Raw genomic sequence first — 20029 nt, 5'->3', positions numbered from 1 at the left:
ATAGAAGATTAATCACTAAACCTCCTGGTTTTCATGCAGTCCTGATGGTTTACAGGAGAATTCTTTCAATTCAGCCGTAGGTGAGTATCAAAGTGTCTCTCACAGCATTATCTTCATGTTGCCGAGGCTAATTCAGCCAACAGAAGATCCCTATACGTGTCATACAATTCAATTAAATGTAAAGTTTTAATGAAGTGAAATACTTTCATCCTCTTCAACAAAGCAAGGAAAAAATTGCTTTTAATCAATAGAGCGGCAGTGAATTTCACATTCATCACTGTGGTCAGCATTGATTTGAAGTTTCTCGCAGACTGTCAGGTGTGGATTCTATCGAGGCGACACTATGAAACAGTGACCTTTTGTGCGCTGGAAAATGCCATTACTTATAATTATAAATCTGACTGTTAACACATTGATTCTCTTCTTAATTAGAAATGTGATAACCTCCAAAAGAGAAATGGCTGCCATGTATTTATATGTTTCTGCAATAGACAGGGCTGATAAGAACAGAGGAGATCAATGCCTCAGTGATTTTTCCAGGAGCAGCCGACTAGATCGCAATACTTCATGAGAGGGAGCCGACTTCCATCATCCCAGTCCGTCACATTATGTCGTCTCCTCTGGAAAATAATGAGCATGTGGATCTTAAAAACCGTTGCCACTTTTAAGCTGAGAGAGTATCTGTGGAGGTAGAAGTGCAGCTGACTGGACATTTTTAAACTCACCGTCAGAATCAGTCAAACTGAAGCAGCTTCAGCCTCACAGATGAGAAGCTTTAATCAAAACTCTCTCCCTCCCCCTGTCGCTCCTTCTCCCCGCCATTCAAAAGTAAGACATGTGCTGCTAACTGACATGGTAAGCACGTTAAATTGACGGGCTATTTATAACCCGAAAGCAAAGCGCAAAGGGAAGGGACAGAGTCCATTTTTTAAAAGCCCTGCCTGAAGGTAAAGCTTTCAAGGGACTGATAATGCTGCCGTTTCCTATAGGAGAGATTTAAGCTGCTTTTATATTTATTTATTTTGGGAGCTTTGTTGTTTCAGACTTGAACTTGGACTCAAGGTTAATTTAGAAAGTCCACAGAGCCACACCTCTTTACTGACGCGTTGATTTGGCCCGCAGGGTGGAGCAGTGGTTAGCACCCATGGAGAAAATGGATCTTTTCTGAAACACTGCTTCTTCACATGCGCGCTTCGGCCGTAGTAAATAGTTCTTCTGCACATGCTCAGTACTGGTCAACAATACAATCGGGGGATGAGGGGCTGCCCCCCTGCCTCACTCCCTCTGGGTGGGCGTCGGAGGTGTCTGGTGCCATTGTAGACTTCACTTAGTAATTGCCCCCCCACACACACACACACACGCAGCTCAACATTCTCATTCATCTGCTCATTTTTCTTCAGTTTCTTCTCCCACAGTTTTCTGAAGGAACAAGGCTTTAGTTGACATTCCAGTTGAGGCTGCAGACCCGCTTCCAGCCGGCTTGTTAGCCCGTCCATGCCCTCAGTATCTGGAATAACCTCCTGGAGGAGATCAGCCTGCCGAGCTCCTTATCTGCTTTTAAACCCTTCTTAAAAGTATATCTTTATAAGTGTGCTCTCGCATGGTTTGAGGCCTGAATTGTACTTTAATCTTTTAAGCCATTTCCTCAAACCTACTATATGTGCAGGAACGTTCTATCGATGCGAAAGTGATTGATTAGATTGTCTCTTAAGACCTGTGTAAGTCATTGTCCTTCAACATTAAGCGTCAAACTATTAAAAACTGTTTTTAGGGTGGAGCCCAAGCAGAGTTGGACGAGACCCGATTGTAATGCAAGGAAATATTTTTCATGTGCTCAAACCTTCGTAAGAGAAATTGCACACATGTGGCGAAACTTTTTATATTTTATGGTCTGGCAAAATGGTTCCATAGCCCCCCCCCCCCTGCATTGTTCAAGTTTCACATTTCCATCTCGCCAAACTCTTGGAGAATCAGTGATCATCATCGGTGTCTTTTTTTTTTTTTTGCTTTTTAGTTGCCATGGCCAGAAGGAGACCTGTGTGTGTGTGTGTGTGTGTGTGTGTGTGTGTGTGTGTGTGTGTGTGTGTGTGTGTGTGTGTGTGTGTGTGTGTGTGTGTGTGTGTGTGTGTGTGTGTGTGTGTGTGTGTGTGTGTGTGTGTGTGTGTGTGTGTGTGTGTGTGTGTGTGTGTGTGTGTGTGTGTGACTCAAGTCAGTTGTATATGCTGAAAGCCTCCAGGAGATCTTTACTTCTCACGTGAAACAAAAAGTTCCATTGACTGAATTAGTGCGTGATGAAGTTCCAGGAATCACAGTGGAACCGGTTCAGTCACAATGCCGAGCTTCAGGTAAAGAAAATGAAAAACATGAAGCAATTTGAGTTTCTGAGTTTTTATTGAGGCTGTAAGTCAGAAATCGTCCAACATGTTTAGTTGGCAGCAAGAGTCTGATCCATCCAAGCACGCAGTTCGGTGACACGGGCATACACACCGGGCATCGTGGGAGTGCAGGTTCCACTGCCCCAAGACACAATACCCACCAGGGTCCAGGCTCCAGACTTCTGACAGACCAGAGGACCACCAGAGTCGCCCTGACAAAACAACAGGAGACACAGCGTGAGTGAATGTCCAAGCAACAAACCAACAAAGGAAAAACCAAAGAACAATGGGAACCCAACAATGGTCCAATGGAGGACCAAGAAAGAACCAACAAAGGATCAACATCTGGAAGATGCAGGTAACACCCACCATGCAGGAAGAAGCTCCAGAAGCACCAGCACAGATCATCAGCTCAGAGATTTTGCTGCCCCAATAACGACGGCACTGGTCAGTGGTCAGCAGAGGGAGGGTGGCCTGCTGCAGCAGGGCGGGGGTGTTGGGGGCTACGATACACAAAGACAACACAACCAGAGTCACAAGTTTGGTTAAAGCTGAGTACAGTGGCCCCAGAGGTGAAACTGCTCGGCTCCCTGCTGCAGCGATGAGCTGCTGATTGGAGGCCCTGTGCGATTGGACGAAGCTGAAAGTGCTTTTACCATTGCTGTTGGTCAGACCCCAGCCTGAGGTGACACACTTCATGCCTCCGGGGAAGTTGTCTCCGCTCTTAGCCACACACACGGGGGACACACGCATGTTGATGGTGGCGGGACTCGCCAGCTTGATGAGCAGGATGTCGTTGTTGATGGTGTAGCTGTTGTAGCGAGGGTGTTTGAACACCTGGCACACAGAGACGTTGTGAGTGTGTGAATGTTGAGATGGGAGAAGCCATGATGTCATGATGGGAGACGTCACTCACCTTGCCAACTCGCATCACTTGGACATTCTCAGCATTGGAGGAGCGGTCATGTTCTCCCAGAATCACACGGTGAGACGTCCTGGTGACATTTCAACAGAAACACACTTGAGTTCCAGAGGCTAAACACATACAAGTACGACATGTATCTGCATTCTGCATTAAAGCTGAAATCCTTCATTTATCTGTGTATGTAGACTCAATGTGCTGCTGCCACACGGCTGGAGAGCTGAAGTGTGAGAGGTGGTGTCGTTTGTGTCTGTGGTCTTAGGTCAGTATTTACCTGACGTTGCAGTGAGCAGCTGTCACAACCCAGTTCTCATTGATGAGGGAGCCGCCGCAGAAGTGGAAGCCTGTGTAATCCTGAAAGAGCAGCCACAGTGAGGCCGTGTCCAAACGCACACTCTTGTATATGTGTGCATGTGTGTGTTTACCTGCAGAGACGCCTGCCAAGGCCAGGAGTGAGGCACCGCCTCCTCACCGTTCACAATACGAGAGTACCCGGTAATGACGGGAGAAATGGCGGGAGTGCCACAACCTGAGGATATTTGAATATAAAAAGTTCAAACTCAAGTTTTCTTTTTCTTCAAAAGTATTATGGGTGTCGTGGTATCGGTGGCAGTTTTTATGAGTACGAGCACTACTGCCTGGTATTGAACCAATACTGGTATCGGTATTGGTGCATCCCTAATTATTCATTGAGTATTATATTTCCCAGCTACCTGGGGCTGGGGTTACACTAATAGTTATAATAAAATAACAAAAACAGGAAATACATTTTAAAATATCTGTTGGAAGTAATGATGGATGTAAAGGTGTCTCACCGTAGGCTGTGCCAGCGAAGGCAAGGCAAGACAAGATCCAGAGGAAGGCCATGGTTCGATCATGTTGAACCGTGTGAGCTGGGAGCTTTTATAGCTGCCAGCTTTGACGTGATTGGACAGTACTGCACTGACATCTTATCAGAGGACTGTGGGAAAATGGACAGCTGGAATCAACCCTTTGACCAATCCAAACTCTCACAGATTTCCACAATAGCGCAAAACAGTTCTTCTGTTTTGTAAGTGATCACAGTTTGTCACTGAAAGTCTCTAAGAGAGTGTCGTTCCAGCAGTTTCACGTGGACTCGGCCCGTTCAACAAAACTATAGGCTCACATTACTGTCATGTACCACCTGGGCCTTAATCCGCACACATCTTAGGAGAAAAGCATTAAGTCTCTTTGTGAAGCCTACAGTCGTCAAACCAAATCTTCTGATTTATATATATTTATTAATGTGAAGCCAGAGAATATCACTTGGTTAAGAAGTTTTTTCTGTGTTGTTTCTTTCACCTGTCTGCGAGTTCATTGTCTTGAATTGTTTAACTGGAAAGAGCTTAAACCTCCTTCCCACGTCAGGTGGATGAGGGACGTTATGTACCGTCTGAAACTGGAAACCATATAGGAAAAATACGACATACTTCAAAAGTGGGAAAGTTTGGAAAATGGAATTTGGGAATAGGTGGGGTTCAGTGTCTTGCTCAAGGACACTTCAGCATGTGGAGATGGGAATGGAACCTGCTAAGTGGGAAATGACGGCTCTACCAACCAAGCCACAGCCACCCAAGTTTATATTTATTTATATTTTGTAGCCTTGTAGACATTTTTAATCTTTCAAAGAAAATCGTTCAAACAAATGTGCTCCTTTAATCTTCAGCAGAAATGACACATCCAAAGTCTACCACAGAGACGACCCGATGAAATACCCTCCTCTCCCCTGCAATGTTTCAATGCAAACATTAGCTTTTCCTTCAGATGCTGATTTTGGTTTCATGGGTATTTGTCTAAATTCAATGTTGTGATTATTCGGTTGCCCAAACAGAAACATACCAACCCATTAAACGTTTTGCACTGACTGAATGTTTGAAATTGAGGAAATTGATGAAAAGCATGAGAGCAGCAGATTCTTCAAACTGTTTTCTTAGTAAAGCAATCGATCACTTTTCACACAGGGTAATGCAGCGCAAAGTACTTCATATGTTGAAAACAGACTCCCTCCCTCCACCCACACAACTTGCTCTCAATATTCACGTCAGAGTTTCGACATACTTCATCCAATAAAAGACAGTAGTAGTACCATAAAACAATAATCTGCAAGTTAAAGGATGAAAATGAGAAACCATGTACATTCCTCCACTGCCTGCTGAGGGCCACCTGGCTGACAGGTTCACTTTCCCAGTCTAAGTATTTATCAGCAAGTTCAGACATGTGAACATTGCAACATGTGAAATCAGCTGTACCCAGACTGAAAGCCAGACATGGAGATACTGTAGTATTATCTGGGACGGTGTATGTCCCAACCGACAAGGAACTCAGCTGTGGAAAGTAACTCCATTCAACTTCATTTATACAGCCACGAATACAACACAATCATTTCATTCACTTTTACAGAGAAAACACAACATTTCCAGAAGAGCAAGCGGAAGAGACCCAGAGAAGAAAAAACTCTTGTTTATTTATAGGAAGAAACCTGCAGAACCAGGCTCAGAGGTGGAGACTTTCTGCTTTTTCTTATGTGGCTTATTTCTATTTACAGTCAGAGATGAGGCTTGATCTGCAGAGTGTCAGTGAAGCGCCTACATCTCGTAAACAGGAGTTTTAATGTGATCATTCGTCTAATTGAACAAGCAGTACTTCCATGAGATGGAAACCAAGCTGATGAGTGTTTGAGAAAATGGAGGCATCTGTACTACAGAGTTCCGTAGGTCAGGCTTCATGTTTAAGAGAGATTCTGATTTATTACAATTCAACAAGTGGTAATGAGGTTCCAGGTTGATTTAATGTTATTTGAGACTTTATCTGCAGAGTACCTTTTTTTTTTTTTTCTGCTTTCCTTGGAACAGCTATGAATTAGTTTTTATCTTTCTTCTAAGTTTCAGTTGTTAAGGGGGTGGGGTTAGTAATGCAGTAATAAAGTTTTTCCTTTCTTCAAATGATCAGTAATCCAAAGTTTTCCTTTAAATTAGAAGAGTTAAATTTAGATTTTGAGCTGATCAGGAGAAAAGACGATTCTCGAGCAGAATTGATCTGAGTCAGGAACAAGTGATGAGTTCATCAATATTTTTCAGCCCGAGCACCTCGTCCCAGGAGACGTGACTGACGGCTGTTTCAAAAGTTTCCAAGTTATTTCTGGTTAACCTGTAGAATTGAAATTGGCCACTGTGAGGGACCGAGGGGTCACCCCGACTCGGGATGTGTTCGGCCTGGTTGTGGTTCAGGAAAGGATGAGGTTGTAGTCAACGTTTCAAAAACTAAATTTGTTTAAGTTGAAACTTTCTTTTTACAAGAGTTGACACATGAGTTGTGACAGCACGACCTGTACGCGCCGACTGTGCATACATCGGAGCTACTGGACGTTTGTGTGAGGAGATCCTCCGTCTCTCCGTCTGAACAATCACGTTTTAAAAGCAAACAAAGATCCAGAGGCTCAGAACCCCTGGAGTGAAACATAAACTACTTTAGAAAAGGTGGAGAATGGAGAAGTGGAGATATTTTCGGGATCGTTGCGTTATGGAACCCACAGTGTAGTATGGATGCAATCATGTGATCACACGCAGCCTGCAGACACGTGATCCGGAAAGCATAAAGGGTAGTGATGGTCCGTTTGAAGCACCGGCGCACACGTAAAAAAAAAACACACTGGGGCCCTTTTCCAATACCTATACTTGTCTATACTTGTGTTCTCGTGTACCCGTGAAACGTCATCAGTGGGAGACCGAGTACTGACCCAATTCTTAGGCGAGTACGCATGGAATACCTGGACGTATTCTCGCTCCGCCCACTATATCGAGGATGCGTCGACACAGACCTGTGTAGGCTTCGGAAGACAAATTACCCATAATGCATTTGGCAAGAGATGGCAGAGGAGATCCGCACTTCCGAGGACGCCTGCAAGTAATAACTCATGACGTAGGTGAGTAAACAATTGGAAAACGGCCAGTGCTTCAGAAGTACTGTGTTGAGGCTTGATTCGTTGATGAATCTGAAGCTTCATTCGATACGTCACTGCTTCTGTGCCTGATTCGATTGGTTTATAAGGAAGTGAATCATTGGTGGGATTTGTGGTGTGTTTTGGTGAGTGACAGTGAAAGATAAGATGGAGGAAGAGAGGAAGAGAGGACATTCTGCCATGTGGGAATATTTTTGAATTGACTTCAGTCAATCAGGTAATTTTGGCTTTTCTGTTTTGTTACTTGCCAAAGTAAATAAATTATATCATTGTCGTCGGAAATTTAAGACAGTTCCTGGACATTTAATTGGATGAAGTCTAACTGCTTTCTCGGCAGCGTAAATTTTGCCTCCATGGACCCCCGCTGCTTCTGTTTACCAGGCCGCACTCAGAGTGTCTCTCAACAGCTAAGCACGTCCCACTGCGTTTGGATTGTAGTGTCAGTGGAGGCTCCCGGCCCACAGATCTGTGAGGCTGATCATTGCACAAACATGCAGTCACATTGCTTCCGAAGCCATTTTAATATCTGCATTTCAAATGTCTCTTTATCACCCTGCCAACGGTATATGGCCATCCCCTCACCAGGACGACAAGTCGCACTGACAAGGATGTAATTTCCCTGGTCTCCAGCTTGGCTTTGAAAGCCAGTCATGAAGCTTTTTAAAATATGTCCGCTGAATAAAACCGCTTCTTCAAAATGTCAGCAAAAACACTAGTGGCCGTGATTAATAGTTTGATTACATACATTTCCTGCGATAAACAGCTTCAAAAGCAACCATCTGTTAAATCCCAGTTATCACAGATTTGCGTTTGCTATAAATATTGTAATTGATGTATATACACATCAAAAAAGGAGAATAAAATCCAGACACTGATGCAGATCTGGTTATATGAATTTCATTTGGTGGAATGCAGAAACGGGGTAAAGAGGATTAAAGCAGGATGCTCCACATGGGGGATCGGGGTGGAGGAGAGTGGCCGGGCTCCACACGGGGGCTTAATGAGGAACAAGTGTGGCTTGATGAGGTAAACGGAGGCAGATGGGCCAGGAGGGGCAGGCATTAGAGGGGGAAATCAAACAGGGACACTTGTGGACGGAGGATGAGTAATTATGAGATCTTTTCCACAAATATTGATGAGGCATAAAGAATAAAAACTCCAAGGACGAGCGACGGAAGAAGCTGTGGAGTGACAATATTAGACTGAAGGACTCGATATAAGTAGATTTTTCCTGCTTTCTGAACACAGATCGTACAAACACTCGTCTCCCACACTCGGGTTATTCAATGTGGGGGTCACACGGGGCACCAGCTGGGCCTACAGGCCCTGGGTGACGAGCACTGGGTCTCTAATAAACATCGATATTAATCCAAGTATCACAATAACAAAGTTCATTATTATTTTTATGATATCTGTTTATAATATAACAAAGAGTATTGAAACATACAAATAAAACATTTGATTTAAAAAATATCTAATAGAGAAATAAATATAAATATATAAACTGTATATGGATACAATAAAACTATTTCATCATATTAGGTATTTATTCTACATAATATAAATCACTGTAATATCACAATTAATGTTGATAACATATGAATACATATTCAAATGTAATTAAAAATCTCTCATTTATCAAAAATATTAGATATATAGGACTTAATACACGACCAGTCAAGTGTTTGGACAGACATTCTCATGCAATGTTTTTACTTTATTTTCTTGACATTTTACATTTTAGATTGTCAATAAGGCATCAAAACCATGAATGAACACATATGGAGTCATGTAGTACACAAAAAAGTGTCAGATAACTCAGAGCATGTTTTATATTTTAGATTCTTCTTAATAGCTTTGCCTTGATTACTGTGATGCACAGTCTTGGCATTCTCTCCATTTCAATTCCATTACCGTAGTTTTCTTATATTACCTAGGTCTTACAACATTCTTACATCTAATTTTCATTCACATAATTTTCACGATTTAAAAAAACATTTTATCTCAGTGTAATATGGCTTGTCAAAATCTGTACTGTTTTTAATTCATCTTTACCTAAATGAAGATGCACCTAAATGGCCTTAATGTTCAATTGTAATCTACTGTATTTCCTACTGTAGTATCACTTTATCCAGCTTTTGTTGTTTCAGGTATTACAGTGGCTTGCAAAACTGTTCATAGATTATACAACAGTCTGTATCAGCTGCACCTGGATTAGAATTACCCAATACGAGTCTGAATTTCTATGTTTAATCCCGATGAACCGTTACGTCGAGACTACATTCAAACTAAATAAAAAACATTGAGGAAAGCTATGTCAAATATGCATCAAGATAAGAATTGAGTCAGAGTATTGCATGTAAAGGACAATAGAAAATTTAAACTAAAACTTAAGAGAAAAGTTTTAAAACACTTAAATTAGGCATTACAATGAAAAACAAGAAGAAAAAAGAAACAACGCTTGAAAGATAGAATACTAGTATAAAGTATTAAAAGTGTGTCTGATAAGCAGCTATATTGACACGCCAACGACAGTAAATTTGACAACCATCTCCAGGTGTCCACCTCCCTGCCCCACCTGCTCACAGAGCAGCATGACGGCGTGGAGAGGCTGAAGCGGAGGCAGCTGTCACCACAGCCAATGTGTGGTCACAGTCAACAAATAGTGGAAACGGAGCTGGAACGACGTCAGAAACACCTGCAGAAATACTTTCCCCATAATCTGACTGTGCATTTCATGAATAGGAAATTTATTTGCACGATTTCTCTTTGGTATTGTTCAGTTTTAATGTAGTTTTTCCAAAATTTTCATTCCCTGGAGCCAAAAAGACTCGTTCACACCAAAATGTTTCATGTGAAGAAACGTTGGGGTTTTTTTAGCATTTTAATTTCAGGAAAGTTTTGCATTTACACTGCAACGATTTGAAAACTATGGAGACTTCCACTAGTGGGTGTTGTGTGTTGTAATTAAACTACACACCAATGCAGACAACAATTTGCTATAAACATTAACAACATGAACATTCGTACGGACAGACGACCAAGTTGGGTTGTTGTAAGTCCCAGGAGAATTTGGACTGAGAGTCTTGAAACTCTGGAGGAAAACATTGTTGTTAATGCCCATCTATACTGAGCATGTGCAGAAGAACTAGTTACATCATTCGTGGTGTGCATGTGCAGGAACAGCTTTTCAAAAAGCTGAAAAAGCAGAAAAAGTCCCCCCGTTTCCATGGAGATTGAGTCTGTGTGTTTTTGAAAAGTTGTGTTTTCCGTCATTTCAATTGGGATGGAGTCCAAGTTCTTTTTTTCCCCGAAACGTTTTTTTTTTTCGCATGTCACCGTGGAGTCTAAAAGTTTTGCCCCATCCCCCACCATTTCCATGGACACAGAGTCACTGTGTTTTTGAAAAGTTGTGTTTTCCTCCATTTCCGTGAAGGTGGAGGGGTTGTTTTTTCCTGAAAAGTTGTGTCTTCCCCCGTTGACAGAAAAACACAGCCAGAGCATATTTGAAAAGTTCCACCTTGGAAGTAGTTTTCAAAAAGTTGCGTTTTCAATGGCACCGTTGTCAGGTATAGCAGACACTCAAAACACAAGGAAAGTTTTCTATTTTCACTTGACACACCATTGTTGTGTAAACAGGGAACTGAATTCTCAATATCGGTCCATATTTGGGCTTTTAACGAACAGGAAGTCTGGAAGCGCAGGATTGGCGGCGTTGCTTTAAATAACATCTGTTTGTGGGAAAAAAGAACAATCTGATGAGCAGTGTGCCTGCTCACATTTAGATTTGTGGAATCAGAGATGAGTCGGATTCTCTCTGATTTGTTGACTTTGTGCATAAACTCAATCCCCGTTTCTCCTTTTTGAGAGTCAGAAGAAGCTGAATCCTGTTCCGACGGCCGAGGCTCCAGTCGGCAGCGCTTTATTATGAGCAGATAATTGATCACTGGAGCCGTCCAAGCGGTTTGCCTGCAGGAGCAGCTTGTGACCGCGCTGCTAAATTACATCCATCGACTCTCTCTTCAGATTCAGCTCATTAAAAACACAGATTAGAGATAACAGAGGCATCTCCGATAAGTCCCCGCTCGTCTTAGATCGCTTCTCTGCACTCGGCGCCGAAGTTTCAGTCTCAGATCCGTCATCTTTGTGTCGATTGTCCTGAACGGCGTCCTCTGATTAGATTGGTGCCAATCCACCAGCTGCCCACACTGCAACTCTTGGCTTCATTTCCTGGAAGTCGTACCGTCGCACTAACTTCAGGAAACACTCTGATGTTTTTACCTTCCCACTAAACGCGAGATAAGAATCTTGTCTCTGAGATGTGAAAACCGTGAAGCTCAAGGTTTTCCTTTTATCAGCTAAAGACCAATAAGACTGGAGTATTTATATGAAGTACAGCAGGACAGCTAAAACAACAGCTGATTATTCCCTTCAGTTCCTTTTGCAATAAAATCCATGTGCGTGCCGAGTTAATGTCAAACTGCTGCAGAAGAAAATCCGTTGTTGCTCCTGAAAATACAAACGTGAAAACAGCTGCTTTTTGTTGCATAACCACAAGTTGCAGCATTAGCATCACCCAGATATCCGACACGGTCCTGAGCCAGCCACTGTTTTGGGACATGCAGGATACTGGAAATATCTTACACAAGGATCAATGTCTTGTATCTTTTGTATTCAGTATACAACCATATATAGACCATATATGATCAGTACAGTATGGTCTCCATATTGTTATATAAGGGCCATATATGAAAATATAGTGCATATATGGACTATATGTGACCTGTACATGTAACATGACCATATATGGTCATATACAGGTCACATATGTATATAGTAAAGTCATTTTGCAATTTAAACCATCAGAATAACAAGAAAAATTTACTAGAAACAAAATAGTTATATTTTCCATCGATTCTTAAAAAAACAATATCTACATTGACAAAGAAGAAAATAACAGAGGATATACAATAATGGATCCTACATTTTGATTCTCACCAGCTGGATCTGATATGTGTTGTATGAGACAGTGTAGATGTTCATTCTTTATGAGGAGAGTTTTTGAATTTTAATAAAGTAAACCAGGATCGAATCAAATCAGGTTTTTGTACACAAACATGGCAGAAATAGACAAAAAGCTAATATTATTAATCAATCAAAAAACAGATTTAATGTGGATGGATTCATACATTCACATACTTGACATTTCCATCTTTGGCCACATCCGGTTCCTACAAACACAGAAGGGAGCTAAACTTTTGTCTTGTCATATCTTCTACAACCGCTTTTTCCCCTGGAAACAGTTTTTCTTTCTTCCCCTCACATCATGTGAGATGAGAATGTCCAGAGAGGTTGCAGGAACACTCAGTTCTGCGAGTGCGTTGTTTCTCATGAGACAGAGAAGAAACTCTCTCCGAGGCTTGATGACTGGAAACTGTCTGATGACGTCTAAAACCCGACATGACATTGTTTGAATTGCATTTAAACTTGCTGGTCTCGGCTTTCGCTGGTGAACGGTCTAAATGTTCTAGTTTATTTTAAAGCTTCCCGCTGTCGTTTGCGGTCATCTCACCCAAGGAAAAACCTGTTTCAGATGATAGAAGATATGAACACACACACAATATATTTAGGGAACTAGGTTTTGAAATCCTGCACCGTAAATTGTGCTTTTTGTTGAGTGTTTATGTAACATGTTGAAAGAGACAGAAATTAAGTTAGAAATATATTTTACGTGTTTAGACCTACAGGTTATTCCCATAGTGTTAGCCGTGGGACTGGTGCACGAGTCTCTAAACTTCTTTTAAGCAGAGTCACTTCCAAGCGTCTGAATATTCACTAAACATATTTCCTTTGGTAGTGGAGTGTTTGGGGAAATTGGTTTAAAATGTATTTGCTAGAAAGGAACTATTCTGTGTCAACAGACAGTTATGAATCCGACTGGATGAAAATCGCTTGTGGGGTTCCTCAAGGCTCCGTCCTTGAGCCTCTTATATTTACCATTTACATGCTCAGATTAAGGAATATTACAACATCTCCCATCAGAATTATGTAGATGAGACGACACTCTAATGCATGTGTGTTAATATGTCAGAAACAATTTACAGCTTAATCCAGAAAGAAAATGGAGTTCATTGTTTCTGGCCTCACAAAGGGTGAACAAAGGTTCATATCCGGCGCTCACATACATACATACATACATACATACATACATACATACATACATACATAGGCATCACATTTAAAATGTTGTTTTAAAGGTGTGTGTAAGCAGGTATACAATTGTTTTTCTTTCCTGATTTAAGAAGAAACTAAATTGTTCTGTTCATCTGTTCGATAAATTTAAGATTTTAATCCCAGACTTTGTGGAGTTTATTGCAAATAAACGTACCATTTGCTCCAATGCAGTGGAGATGCAAATGAAGGATATAGGAAAGAATAAAAACACCAAAAAGGACATAAATAGCCATAATAATGTGTGAGGGTTAAAGGAGATAACTAAAACGGTATCAAACTTTGAGTTTTAAAAGTACACAGTTACACAGTTGTGTGTGTGTAAAATAAATAAAAGCACAGAAAGAAGGTAGAAGGGCGTCGGGCCTTTCTTCAGCTCATCGATTTCTGTCAAAGTGACCGCTCAGAAGGAAACCAGTGAAAGGCTTCACAAAAACAAACCTTCACCTTCATTCAAACGTTCCAGTACAAGCTGGTGAACCAGAAGCAGGACCGATTCCCGTGTTCAGTCGATCAGCAGCTGGTTTAAGTTCAGGGCCCGAGTCGAGGAGGACGTTTGGGCTTTTAAATAAAAAGGACAAACGGAAGAAGAGAAAACCTGCAGACGGACTCAGCCGTCACCAGCAGAGGCATGACGATCTCATAGTCACCGTGTGGCACCATGTGTCCTCCACGGGGGTAAATGCCAGGATACACGTCTACAAAATCTCTGTGTGGAGCTTAAATGTGTGTGAGTCAAACGTGCTGACTCAGCGTTTTCCTTCATTCAACGTCTGATCCAGACGTTTTTTTTTTTTTCTTTTTGTCTTGTTTGTGCCGACTGGATCACAGTCGACACTGTTTCGGGTGGGTGGGAGGGGTGGTAGGGGTGGGGGTGGGGGTGCTGATTACAGCATCAGTGCATCAAGGCGTGCGTCCCGCTCTGGCATGTTTGGAAAAATTCATATCAAATAAAAGATATTTATGGACACGGCGACAGGCTGCCGCTGCCCGCGCTCAGGTTTCTTGCGTTTTACTGCCCTCCGTGGCCACATAAATTTACACAGATTGTTCCTCGGCTGGTAATTCACACACAGCACCCTTATTATACAGCCTCCAAGTCTGTGATAATAAGCCCCGACAAGAAATGACTTGTTATACTGAGGGAGCAATACTAGTTTCTCTTCATCTGTGGACAAAATATACACACATTGTGTATTACACCTTCAGTTATTTCCAATTTATTAAAGTTTTGTTGCTGTTGTGCACTTTGCTTCAGGTATATTTCTTTATTTTTCTAAACATAACACATGCCGTTTTTAAGTTTTCAGGATTCCCAGTGTGCAGATTTGACTTCTTTCTGCACATGTAAAATCCTCTTTATAGCCATTCTAAAAACAGAATGACTGTATGATGGGAACCTCCTTAAGATCTGTCAGAGTTTTACTATGACTGGTTGTTTTTGTAATAAAACCACACATACATATGGGCGGAGAAGAAAACACTAAATCTCAGAATATATCAGTGGGATTACGCCGACGTTCATGACGAAGTTGAATTCCGTTGTTACTGTCCAGTTGTGTAATCGTACACGTGCAGGAGAACTATTTACCACAGCCGTGGTGCGCATGAGTATTTACAAGCGTTTCAGAAAAGTTGTCTTTTCTCACGTTTCCACGGAGACAGAGTCGGAACGTTTTCAAAAAGTTGCGCTTCCCCTCTTTTGCACAGAGAGCCTGGGCATTGTCAAAAACGTGCATTTTCGTCCCTCTCACTGGAGTCGGGGTGTTTTCAAAAAGTTGCACCGCCATCTCCTGTTTCCGTGGAGACGGAGTTGGAGCATTTTCAAAACGTCTGAGGACCGTTGTTGTGTAATTCAGACCCACAAAATGCAACAACAAGTTTTGCGTTTTCACTCGAAAACATCGTGTATTCATTGTGATATTTAGATGCAGGACTGCATTCTACAAAAGCGAAGTAAAAAAATGTATTTTTTTCATTTGAGATGGCTGAAAGCAAACGGTAATGGAGAGTGAAGAGCTAGAAATAGAGCAGAAATTCAATTTGTAAAGAGAATCAAGTACAAAATTAACAATAAGTAACACAAATCTCAAGATAATGTGATGGAATTGCTGTGATGTGAATACAAATCCGATTGAGTAAAGTAAATAAAGGCCCCAGAGGAGTTATCGTGATATTGATCGTGTAAAAACTGCCTCGTTTCAGCTAAAACACGCCTCCGCGGTTCAACGTGAACCGTGTAAAGAGACGTATTACAATGTGAAATCTGCACGTTGCACCATGTCAGCTAGAACGCTGTAAACGTTATGAGCACGACAGGCTTATTTCCTCTGAAGGGACAAACTGTCCCGCGGCGCCTTTAAGAGCATCTTTAGGTAAGAAAATGCAAGAAAGTCGATCTTCAAACGTCTCCAGGTATCAGCTGGGAAATCAGAGCGAGCGGCGGCGGACAGGTCGGCTCTTAAACTGTAAAACTTTATGGATAACATGAGACGTCTCGTCTGATCGCTGAGGAGGTCTGGAGCAGTTTATCTGTTTACCTGAAGAGGTTTTCTTTTTCATTTTTCTCTCTTGATTTTCCCTCCTTTTTTAACCACTTTCCATTTTTTATACTTTTTTTCCTTTTTCCTTTTTCCTTTCTTTACATTTTTCCTTTTTTTTCCAATTTTTTTCCTTTTTTCCTTTTTCCTTTTTATTTCTTATTTTTTCCCTACTTTTTTCTTTTTTCTTTCTTTTTTTCTTAGTTTATTTTTTCCTTTTTCCTTTTTTTCTCATTTGTTTTCTTTTTTTTCTTTTCTCCTCATTTACATTTCCCCTTTTTTCCTCCTTAATTTTTTCCCCCTGTTTTCTCTCTTTTTCTGATTTTACTTTTTTCCTTTTTCAAAATTTTTTCAAAATTTTGCCTCAATTCTTCTTTTTCCCTTTTATCTTTCTTCCATTTTCTTCAATTTTTTTTAATTTTTCCTTTCAAAAAAGAGATTTCCTCGACTGTCACACCAATTCTTGGAAGTTGACCTCACAATATCTTCACCAAATCTCTTTGGAAAATGCATTTGTGGGATGAGCGTCAGAGCGTCATCGTGTGTGATTCCCCCGCCTTTCTATTTTAGGTGAAACACTGCGGGAATGACGTACATGGAGATGTGAGGTTAATCTGGGAACCTCTCAGGGAGACCTTTCATTTGACCCGGATTAAATATGGATGGTTTGCGATAACAGAGTATAAAACACAGATTCCTGTGACACGGCACAGCGTGCAAGGTGAAAGAGGTCAGCGACTGTAAATCGACTTTATATGCAACATAAATCATAAAAAAAAACATTAATTTCTAAATTAAATGTTAATACAATCTGGGGCAGGGGGTGTAACTCCCCCCTTCCTCCATCACCCCACCCTGCTGTAGTTAGTCAGGTTGTAAAAACACGTCTTGCTCAACAAGGCGGCGTTAACCTTCAAATTTAATTAAAACTCCAGACACAAAATAAATATATAAAAAAAGAACTTTTCCCTTGACTGATTGGTTGAAGAATTCTGCCAGTAAATTAGCGAACCAGACGCAGACGTGGCAGCATTTCTTCGGTCTTTGGACCCGACTGCATCAAATCAGACTCAAAAAGCTGCCAAATGCACATTTAAATAATAGAGACTGACATCCGCTTTTAAGCATTTCTAATATGTCCCTGCTTTAAGGTTCTCCTTCACTGGTAATAGGAATGTTTTCTGCTCAAAAGCTTTTTTTTTTTGTCTTCCTGCAGCCACTTAGATTTCCCTGAATGCTAAATAGTGAAATGAAGCTTCATGCTTTGAAGAAAAGTGATCAGATCAGGTGTAAAAACTGGGATTAGAGGCGTTAGAATGAGATTAAATATGTTGTAGGCAGACGGGGACCTCTACTGGAGGATGGTTGGTACTGCAGCATTTCAAACCTCTGATACAAGTTACATTTTTATGGCAATAGAAATAAACATGATGTTGTATTGAGAAATCTGTTTACAAACATGTCAAAATGATTAAAATACCCTGTATTTCATTTTTTATGGCTTCCAGAGTCCTTTAAATGAGACAAATTTCTCAGATTTTTTAAAAATTAGTCAACAAAATGCAAAATCTTCGACTATAACTGAGATTTAACATATAGGTTTTTAAAAAAACTCCACCTAATGTAGCATTATCCGAAAAAGAAGTCTAAAGTCTGAAGCACTAACACCTAAACTTAGATTATGTTTCGAGTATATGTGATTGAAAATAAAGCAAGTCTATTCAACCAAATACACACAAGAACATTAAAGGGTGAGAAGAACATAGAAACTACGAAGAAAACATTTGTACCTATTATAAAGAAAGTAAACCTGCTGATTCTGGACCAATTTCCTATTTCTACATTATATTCTAATACTTATATACTTTTATTTTCAAAAATCATCATCTATACTCCTGATAACATTTAGGATCTTATGGTGCCGGGGTCAATCCCAACTGACCGTTGATGTGTGTCCCAGATTAACACGGGATAATTGAGGATTTAAAGCAAGTTTGGTTGATATTTATGGTTGTCTGGTTGTACTGGTTGTATTAGAGTGGGTATATTTCATAGTGTCAGTGCTCCACCTAGTGGCAGCAGTGTGAACATCACTATTATAAGAACAGAGGTTTGCCTGTAAAACAGCCTCACTGGGCTGGAAATGGGGTTTTTAAGTCACTATAATTGTATAGTAGAATACGATTCAATTCATTTCCAAAGCAGAGATAGAAAAAAAACAATAAATCCACATGAGCAAGCAGATCCAGACTCAGCGGTGGAGACTTCCTGCTGTGCAGGGAAAGTTTCCCAACAGTCTAAACCTAAAGCAGTGTCACCAGAAAATGCTTTCAAAAATTAATTATGTTTTCATGTGAACTGTTTTAACTGAACACGTAAAAATGTAGAATCTGATAGAAAAAAGACAAAGTGGACAGGTTTATTATGGGGTTTTTGTTTGTGTTTTTTACACACGTGTACACAGAAAAGAACAGGATATTACAAAAGATATAGCTTCTGAATATATTGTGAATGACTTCACCAGAAAAGAATCTTTCCGTTCTCGGTTGGTATGAAAACAGAAGCTCTCTGAGCCTCATATCTGAGTTCAGTTACAAAAGAATGTTTTTTATCACATATGAGCCAGTAAATATTCATCTGCACATTTTGCACTACGTCACATCTATTAAAATCCACCCCAAAAAGCTTTTAAACAGTCCCCTTATCAGAGACATCAAGTCATACTGAAATATAAAAACAAAAAAAAAAACATGTATGTTCACAAAATTTACCAACATGTAGAAAAAATTGAAAAATAACAACGTCTACAATTCAACCAGTCATATACATTTCTCTACGTCAGTGCTGTATAGTCAGCTTGAAATAGGAAAAACTTTCAAACAGTGAAAAGTTTTAACAGTGAAATATATCAACACACTAACTTTCCTTCATTATTTACACTGTGAGTGAGGAAATTTCTTATCAACCTGCATTTTAAACTCTTAGAGAATAAACACAAAACCTTTGTGATGCTTCACACTGTAAAAACATATATATAATAACAGAGAGTACCACTGAAGTGAACTAAAATCTTGATTATTTTGCTTCTAAAAGGCCTTCAAAGTTATATGTGATGAGCAGATCGATGTTTCCCACTCGGGGGTTGGAGAACCCATTTTGGGGAACCACATGAGGTCGCTTCAGAGAATCTCTAGTAGATCTCTTCACTTTCTCAAGGTTTGAAAACTTGTTAAATTGAAACAGTGCTTGATGCTGTTTGAGGTATTTCTTTCAGGTGATTCAACAAAACATTTTATGACCAAAAGAGTCAATTCATAAATTTTTTAAACCGATAAAATGAAGGCAGAAACCATGTTTAACCTTTAAAATGAACATGACGTCACACATTAGGTTTATATATCTGTAACACATATAGAAATATTATATTTAGGTTGCCTTTATGGTGTTTAATAACTATGCTATTATGTTTTCAGTTGTTTTCACACTGTTAGCCATTTTTAAAATGTTTTCTCCTATTTTTGCTTATTTTTTCTCCATTTTTATCTTAAAAGTTTTTTTTGTTGTTGTTTTTTGTTTTTTTAAGAGAATTTTGATTGATTTTTCCCTATTTTTAATATTTTTTACTATTTTAATCCATTTTAAATATTTTGTCTGGTTTTAGTATTCTGGTTTGCAAATCGAATGGAATCAACATATTTTCATTGAATCTTCAAGGAGCCACTAGAGGGCGCTAGAGGTCGGCTTCGTTTTTGTGTTTTCATTCCAGACAAGCTTCATATTTACATGGCAACGTTTTGAAAACGATGTCCAGAAATACTCAAAACTATTTTTAGTTTTTAATCTTTTGTCATTCATTAAACTGTCAAAATCTTCATTTTGTGCACTAAATGCTATTTCCTGGGCTCAATTTTTGCTCGATCTGCAGGAGCTTTTTAAAACGCTGACGATCCTTCCGGCTCCTTTGGGGCAGATAACTGCCACG

General features: G+C 40.2%; 1 protein-coding gene across 1 annotated transcript; it reads right to left on the bottom strand.

Moving 5' to 3' along the window:
- Positions 1 to 2379: 2379 nt before the first annotated feature.
- Positions 2380 to 4169, bottom strand: LOC308125846 (chymotrypsin A-like). Its single transcript, XM_080489864.1, has 7 exons — positions 4113 to 4169; positions 3723 to 3826; positions 3572 to 3651; positions 3292 to 3370; positions 3032 to 3212; positions 2745 to 2878; positions 2380 to 2587 (listed from the first exon to the last, which is right to left on the bottom strand). Exons 1-7 carry the CDS (start codon positions 4162 to 4164, stop codon positions 2426 to 2428), a joined length of 792 nt encoding a protein of 263 aa, XP_080345990.1. The 5' UTR covers positions 4165 to 4169; the 3' UTR covers positions 2380 to 2425.
- Between the last annotated feature and the right edge of the window lie 15860 nt (positions 4170 to 20029).

Source organism: Lipophrys pholis (genome assembly GCF_963383615.2).
Source record: "Lipophrys pholis genome assembly, chromosome: 20".
Lineage (NCBI taxonomy): Eukaryota > Metazoa > Chordata > Actinopteri > Blenniiformes > Blenniidae > Lipophrys > Lipophrys pholis.
Note: the sequence above shows the minus strand (reverse complement) of the source record. Positions and strands in the feature narration are given on the sequence as shown.

Bases quoted from the DNA above. Each gene is read 5' to 3' on its own strand.
- LOC308125846 (XM_080489864.1), bottom strand. From the start codon at position 4,164: ATGGCCTTCCTCTGGATCTTGTCTTGCCTTGCCTTCGCTGGCACAGCC. The intron at 3,652-3,722 runs GTAAACACACAC...CTGCTCTTTCAG, and splicing joins CTTGGCAGGCGTCTCTGCAG to GATTACACAGGCTTCCACTT. The intron at 2,588-2,744 runs GTGGGTGTTACC...TTGTTTTGTCAG, and splicing joins CTGGAGCTTCTTCCTGCATG to GGCGACTCTGGTGGTCCTCT.